The following is a 7,737-nucleotide window of genomic DNA, read 5'->3' as shown; positions in this document are numbered from 1 at the left end:
GCGTCCCAGATCAGCCTTCCTGTTACGGTTCACACCCTTGTGAGGTATTGTCCGCTCTGGCCCTTCTGACCTTACGGTTTTGTCCTACAAAAGGCGCCTTACAAGACGGAGATGGTGTGAACTTTTTTATACCCCAATGACCCTCCTATTATGTTCGATGTGGGATTCATAACTCCCTATCAGGTCCGTGACACATAGACCAGCCCAAGATATCATTTCAATTTATGCCCGTTGTTCAAACCCGGTTCGTTAAGGTCAAAGACCGGGTCATGTAAAACAAAAAATCCACACACACACACAGAAAAAAAAAAAAAATCCTCGTTTCCAGGGAGGCGGAGAAACGTTTCTTTTCGGGTCACCATACCTTGAGAGATCCTGGCCGGCGGGACCTCTCTTTTTGCTCTTTCCATCTCCATTTTCCAATAAAATTAAAAAACCAAGAAAATTAGGAAAAAAATCGAAACTTCTTCTAGAATCATCCGGATCTTTCTCTAAAATATAGTTAGGATTAGGGTTTTAGGTTTTTTTTTTTTTTTAAACTAGTAAAAGCTATGTCTGGTCTCTATCGATCTTCGAGTGCACCATTGAAGAATGGTCTTCCCCCTCAAGAGCTCCTCGACGATCTTTGCAGGTTTCACTTTTCTGTTTGTTTTCCGAGAATTTGATGTTAAAAAATTCCAGTGATGTTTCTTTTGTGTTTATTTGATTTATTTTGACTAGTTTTAGGGTTTGTTATAGAGGAAGTAACTGAATTCAGTTGTATAACTGTTAAGTTATGTATAAAAAAAGAGAAGCTTTGACTTATTAGCTCATGAATTTTCGATATTGCTTGATTGAAAACGTGTGCTTTAAAGGTTTTTAGTGCGATTAGTGCTGCACCATGGAGGTTATTGTGGAGATTAAACATAGTTATATATTGCACCATTTCTTGGTATAGGGAATTCTTAATTACCTTGCTTTCAAACTTGTTAGAAAAGTATCAAGATATGGAAGCATGATCATTTGTAATATCTATTGAACTATTTGTAATATCTATTGAACATTTGTAGTTAATTTTTTGGAGCGATTAATTGAAGAAGTTTAGTGTTTATACCCCAATGATGTTTAGATTATGATTAAGTATTGCTAGGCCACATATCATGCAGTTGTTATATATCTATATCTATATCTATATCTATATATATATATATATATATATTTGTTGCTAGATCAATAATGATATGTTTTGAAGATTGTTACTGAGATTAATGGTGTGGAGCAGCAGATAATTATGTAGATTAAAACTTTGTGGGGACTGGGGAGTTGTTAATTGTATTGTTACCAGGCCTGCGAGATAAGTAGGGATTTATAGAAGTTTGACCCTTTGTAATATTAGTAGTAAATATTGTAGCTATATGTTGGATTAATCAATTAAGTGGATAGTTTAAGCTCAAGAATCATTAGACTGTAGATCATTTTCTTAGTTATCATCAACCAAGTATCCCACAATTGAATTTTGTTGGTTGTCTTGGTAGGAAATTTATTTCTAAAGTTTCACTGATATGATCCAATTATTGGCTGATGGTCTGTTTGTATGATGCTATTCCCTTAAGTTTTTCCTCCCAAATGAGTTATCATGGCCTTAAAATCATTACCATGTGATGACTGAAGCAGTCTCTCTCTCTGTGTTTTCTATATCATTGCCTTGTTTCTGTTTTTTCTTCTGATCCTATCTAAAGCTTATTTTTAATAATTGTTGTGTAGTCGGTTTGTTTTAAATGTGCTGAAAGAGGACCAGCAGTCATTGGAGAGAATTCTCTTCCTTGTGGAGTATGCACATTGGTTCTATGAGGACAATACGGTGGAAAAAAAGCCATCGTTGAAGTCATTGAATCTGAAGGAGTTCACCTCTTTATGTATCCTATATTTGATGCATCCTTATTGTTGTAATATGTTGCTATCACTAGCCTGCTGGCTGATTTGTCAAATATTCACAATTGATTTCTACTCCATGCTAATTTTCTTCACTTTTAGTTGTTCAGACCACTTCTCATCTACGATTATGATAGCTTTTTATATTAAAGTATGGCTTCAAAATAAAAACAAAATGTTTTATCATCTTGCCTCCCAGCTTGGTTTATGCAAATGATACATCTAGGCCCTAGACACTCGTCAAGTTGAAGCCATTGGTATAACTCCATTTTTTACGGGCATTTTCTAACTTGATTAATGATTTAACATTCAAGATGTAAGAAGTCAAAGGTTCATGTACACTATTCTTAAAGATGATTTATTGTCTATTGATCATAGTTATTTGATTTTCACTCTGCTTGATTTTCTGAACTAACTTTTTTCTTATATGACACCTTGCAGTTTTTTGCTAGGATGCTGACTCTTACCTTAATGTTGTAAATAAATGGTATGAAGGTTGTTCATCATAGGATCCAATTGTTTCTTCTGGAAAAAATGGATATCTGGTTTTGATGTTATTGCAAAAGTTTGGACTTCTATGTCATAGAATCTGTACCATTAGGAAAAGGAAAAGCTCTATTTATAATAGGGAGTTGGAGCTTCAGCCTATAACATTTTCTGTTTCTGAAGAGGATGGCCTCTGATTTCATCTTCTTTTTTCCTCCCCAAATTGAAGATTAAACTTTATACTGTTAAGTGCAGTATAACTGTATAAGTCAAGATCCTTTTTGGCTTGACATTTTATTTTACTTTTAGAAGACTCTCTTTATGGCATTTTCTATACTTGTTTTTGTTATTCTACTCTATGAGTATGTTCTGTTTTCTTGTTTCTCTATGTCATCATATTCTCTATTTCCTTAACTTGTTCCAGTGTTTAACAGCTGTGATGTTTTAAGGCCTTATGTTGCACATTTAGATGATATATTTAAGGATTTCACTGATTACAAGGTTCGAGTTCCTGTAACAGGGGCAATTATTTTGGATGAAACATATGAACGGGTGAGTCTCTTCATTGTGCTAGTCAAAAACAAGAAGATTCCTTTGTCCTTTTCTTTTTTTTCATTTTTTAGTGAATGCCACTCTTTACTCCTTTGTTGTATCCAATTTGACAAGTTAACTTCCTGGTACTTTTATACTTGATTTTAACACTGCTAATGTACTTCAGGCATTCACGTATTCTTGCTTGAGAATAGAAATTTTGCAATTTAATCTCTCTTCTTCACTCATTCTACATAATTCCAATCTCTTGATATATTTGTCATAGATTTGTGTTAGTGCGTCTATAATTCTTGGGTCTTTTCATTCAAATGTTATTTTCCAATTGATGGAACTTCAATGAAAGCTATCCTTGCAATTAAAGATGTTAAATTCAAGTTGTATAACATTTTTCAGTGTTTTCAAATATGTTGAAGTGAATTACTAAGTTTCCATTCTACAAGTGTCTTTACCTTATATTTGTTGCTGCAATTAATAGTGCATCCTAGTGAAGGGATGGAAAGGGACAAGCTGGAGCTTCCCACGTGGAAAAAAGAATAAAGACGAGGAAGACCATGCATGTGCCATTCGAGAAGTAAGCTTATTTCTCATGGAAGTTTTTTGCACCTTCAATTTATCTGTATTTTAGGGCTTCTCCTCAATTTGTCCATACTTAGACGAGCATATGTCTGATGCTTTAATGGTAATTAGGCTTTATTATTGTAGACCAATTTTCTGTGACGGACTGGAAACTGATTCCTAAAGAGTTAGATTGGAAATGTATTTCCTTTGACAAGTGGTTTAATCTTTTGCACACAAGATGGATTCAGTGTTGTTTGTTCTGAAGAATGGTAGTAATTAGACTCTACTAGCTAGTGCATATGGCTACAGAGCCAAAGTCTACTTCTGAATGATCTTGCTTTCTAGTTATGAGTGACATGGATGAGGAAGAAATGTGGAATCTACATTTGTTTATTAACTAGCTTTCCATGTCTGTTCATTCACCTAAAAAAGCAAAAGCTAGAGTAGGGTTGCCAATCTCTCTATTGAACCTGTTATTAAACTTCATCGGTGGCATGGAGTCTTTGGATATGTAGATTTTTACCTGTAATTTATTCACTGTTTGTTTCCCTTCTTCTTTGGAGAAGTAATAAAGTTGATGGTACCTAAAAAATGAATCCAGATTCTGATGATAGCAAAATCCAAATAATTATTGATTACTCTTTGAGTTCTTTGTCTTCCTCTTCTCTCTCTTTTCTTTCCTCATCTATGATTGTTGATGTACTTTCTATGAAAATACAGGTTTTAGAAGAAATAGGCTTTGATGTCTTAGGGCTCCTAAACAAAGATGAATACATTGAAGTAATATTTGGCCAGCAGAGGGTGCGGCTCTATATAATTGCTGGTGTTAAGGATGATACTGCCTTTGCCCCACTTACAAAAAAGGAGATCAGTGTATGTGTTTCTTTCGTTGACGAGTGCCATTACTTGTTCATAATATTTTGGAAGGTTACATAACATTAATGGCCTGACGATATCCAATTTTAAGCAACCCTTCTATATGTAGTTACAGTTTTCCTCACAACTTCAGAGCATATATCTAATTAGCTTGTGTTTAGCATGCTCAATCATCAAGTAACTTCACATTTGGGCTATTTTTAGTGCTTAGTACCTTTCAGCAATAGAATAAACCCATCTTATTGGCAAATTCAGTGTGCTATAAACGTCAGACATTTGCATTGCCTATCTCTTGCTGCCAACGGAAATGAAGAAAATTTAAAGAGACCTTTACAAAACTGAAGCTTTCATCCAAATTGTCAAGAATTGCATACTGCTCTTGTTTTGTGTGTGTGTGTGTTAGTGGGTTCTTTTTTATTTTTATTTTTATAAACTGCATTTTCTGCTTTACCTTTTTGATATGGAGTAAAAGCTATTATAGTAATAGCATACTTGATGTTTTCTCTCCCCTCCCAGCCTTCCCAGTATTTAAAATTATCATAAAAGTTACTTAACATGGGTTACTTTTAAATATCTTAAGAAAATAGGTTAGTAGCTAGATAGATATTTTAGTAGCAATCAGTTGAAGGATTTGAGCTTTTGCTAAAAAAATGAAGTGGATGCTATTTCTATGATGGAAATGGTTGGCCAAGCGCTCTTATACCATGGTGGATCCTACGGTGGTTTGTGGTACTAACCACTTTGCTTTTAGGAAGTAAAAGGTAAAAGCTGTAACCAAAACTTTTTCCTTGAATCTTTTGCTTTTAGAATTAAAAGGCAAAAAGTTAAGTTTGTTTTGGTTTGATAGCATATACTTTTTGCATGTTAAGCAATGGTAGATTGTACCTTGATCTCATGGGTATAACAATAAAAAACTTAGATCCAAGTATAGGCAAAGTATCTATCATCTAGTAAAATGACCTGCAGCAGAATGGGGTTTTCAAATAGGTACTTGATCTGTACTTTTTTCTCTTGGCTTTTATGGCCTTCATATCTTGTTCGTCTGTCTTTGCCAGGTGATGGAGAGGATGTCTAATGCATTGTATCTCTTAGAAAGCAATAATGTTGACAGCTAGCCTGTTATTACCTGGCTTCAGGAAATTGCATGGCACCAGCTTGATGATCTTCGGCCAGCAACTAATGAAGTAATATCTCGTGGGATCACTGGCCTAAAGCTTTATATGGGGCCCCCCTTTTTAGCGTGAGTATCTTGTGATTACATTATGATTATTTTTCAAATGCCTTTTCATTTTTGGTTAAATTGCACATATATGATGGCTTTGCGTAGATCTTTAAAATCATGGATTTCAAAGCATCCGCCCCAACTGCATCCAAGATCAGATTTGCCCATAAAAGGTTTTCCCTCTCCTTTATTTTGGAAGACAATTTATTATAGTATTAGGTTTTTGTGAACCTTATAAATGGAAGAGGAAAAAGAAAGGGGGAAGGAAAAGCATTTGGGTTAGGAAGGCAGTGTTGTGGAAATTGGTTCCGACTAGCCAATGCAGTTGTTTGAACCAGAAATTGGTCAATTGTCTGGTCGGGAACATACTTCTTAAATGGAAAAGGTCAAAAACTGGTAAACACAATACATGGATCAATCCCCTCTTTTAAGCCTGTTTGAAGCAGTTCTGGTTTATTGAAATTGACCTTAAAATGCCTTTTATCTTTTCAAAAACTTTAGTAAATGTGAGATTTGAATCAACCATTGCCCTCAGTCGATAAAGATGCAAACCTGTTGAGCTAAATGCACATTGTCGTCTACATATACTTTATCAACATCAATCAAACTACTAAATGAACTGGTAAAACTGGGAACTGGCCCCTGGTGTGGGTCTCTCTCTATGGAGAGGTTTTAAAAACCACTGGAGAGACAGATGGATTTGTAATTCTAAAGCTGGTTATGTATGTTTATGCATGTCTTAAACTAATCCTGAGTAAGAAATAGTTGAATTTATCTTCAGAGAAGTTGTCTTTTATAATATCTGCATAAGGTATAACATGAAGAAAGTAAAAACGTAATTCTTTTTCATTAGATCTTTTGTAGTGCTTTTGTTACTAGAGGGATTATGGGTGAAGAGCTGAAATTTTTAATAGGATCATATCTGCTCTAAAGGTGGTATCTGTAGCATGTTATTAGATTTTTATTAACTCTTTTTTCTTTTTACTCTTATGCTGTGACCTGTGGTTGGTTTTAAAATGTGGAAGTTTTGAATTTAGAGAAATAATTTGACAAAAAATAGCATACTATTTTTATGTTTAGAAAACCATTTAAAATCCCAAATAGAAGCTCAAACCTTGCATAGTGTAATTTGGTTTGCTTTCAAGTGCTTTTCTCTGTCATTGATTAGCTCAGCTATGGTGAGTTTGCATTTTGACCCCATAAAGATTCAGTTACCATGGAGATCTTTTGGTATGTATTTTCTGATGAGTTCCTTTTCTTTTCTTGTCAAGGGATCTGTGTGTGGAAAGCAAAGAACAGTTCTATAGGTAGTAACTCAATTATTTTGGAGAGCCAATCTAATAAGCTTCCATCTGATACTAACCCGCCTGATAACAGTCCTGGAAAGAGCTTAAGAAATTTTAGATTTGATACTGCTGCAATATTAAGAGCATTGGAAGCTGGCTTTTCTGCTTGAAGATCAGACCAAGTTCTTCTAGTGACGTGTTTTATGTTCACGTAGTTGGGACTGCTGGGTTAGTTGCTAGAACTTCACCTGTAAACCAAACAGCATCGCTGCCCCAAATCGATTGTATATTCTTGTGAAAGATGTTGAGGTTTGTTGGACATGTAAATTTTGTGCAAAACATACCTTTGTGGCAATGTATCCGGTTTTCGTTCATTGTTCTCTTAGGCAAACTGGTGATTATACCCTAGTTCCCTTGTATGCTAACAGCACCATGACTAAATGTTATTCACCGTGTTGATTCTTGTTATCTACTGTTGTATTCGTTGGTTTTTCTAATTTGCAGTAGTCGTTTATGATCCTATTTTTTAATGTGATGATTTCATAGAAGTGGTCCATTGGCGCTGAGGAAACCCTCTGCAAGCAAAATGACTTTTGGTATGTATGTGTGTGTATATATATATATATAAAATAAAATCTATTTGAAGATTCAGAAAAATCTATATGTTGAATCGATGCTTTGACTTGAGGTCTGCAATTTGATTCAGATGCTTGATTCTTATCAATGATTGATGTGCAAAACTTCTATTGTTAATATTTGGGAAGTTGTTTGGGAAATTCCTTTCTTACAAGAAAAGAAAGTGTCACAGTTTGCTTAGAAAATAATTTTTATGAATTCTTTAGATTT

At 34.6% G+C, this 7,737-nt stretch overlaps 1 protein-coding gene across 2 annotated transcripts; it reads left to right on the top strand.

Moving 5' to 3' along the window:
• The first annotated feature begins 287 nt into the window (after nucleotides 1–287).
• Nucleotides 288–7,388, top strand: LOC111310309 (mRNA-decapping enzyme subunit 2-like). 2 transcript variants are annotated; one of them, XM_022909626.2, is made up of 8 exons: nucleotides 288–631; nucleotides 1,744–1,925; nucleotides 2,918–2,949; nucleotides 3,425–3,520; nucleotides 4,228–4,380; nucleotides 5,520–5,623; nucleotides 5,711–5,778; nucleotides 6,877–7,388. In XM_022909626.2, the coding sequence occupies exons 1-8, from the start codon at nucleotides 552–554 to the stop codon at nucleotides 7,059–7,061; spliced, it is 900 nt and encodes a 299-aa protein (XP_022765361.2). In that variant the 5' UTR covers nucleotides 288–551; the 3' UTR covers nucleotides 7,062–7,388. The 2 variants fall into 2 exon arrangements, with proteins under 2 accessions (XP_022765361.2, XP_022765360.2); XM_022909625.2 differs by having other exon boundaries at nucleotides 290–631; nucleotides 1,744–1,895; nucleotides 2,822–2,949.
• The last annotated feature ends 349 nt before the right edge of the window (nucleotides 7,389–7,737 follow it).

Source organism: Durio zibethinus, chromosome 19 (assembly GCF_047325235.1).
Source record: "Durio zibethinus cultivar Kanyao isolate XHJ-2024 chromosome 19, ASM4732523v1, whole genome shotgun sequence".
Lineage (NCBI taxonomy): Eukaryota > Viridiplantae > Streptophyta > Magnoliopsida > Malvales > Malvaceae > Durio > Durio zibethinus.
Note: the sequence above shows the minus strand (reverse complement) of the source record. Positions and strands in the feature narration are given on the sequence as shown.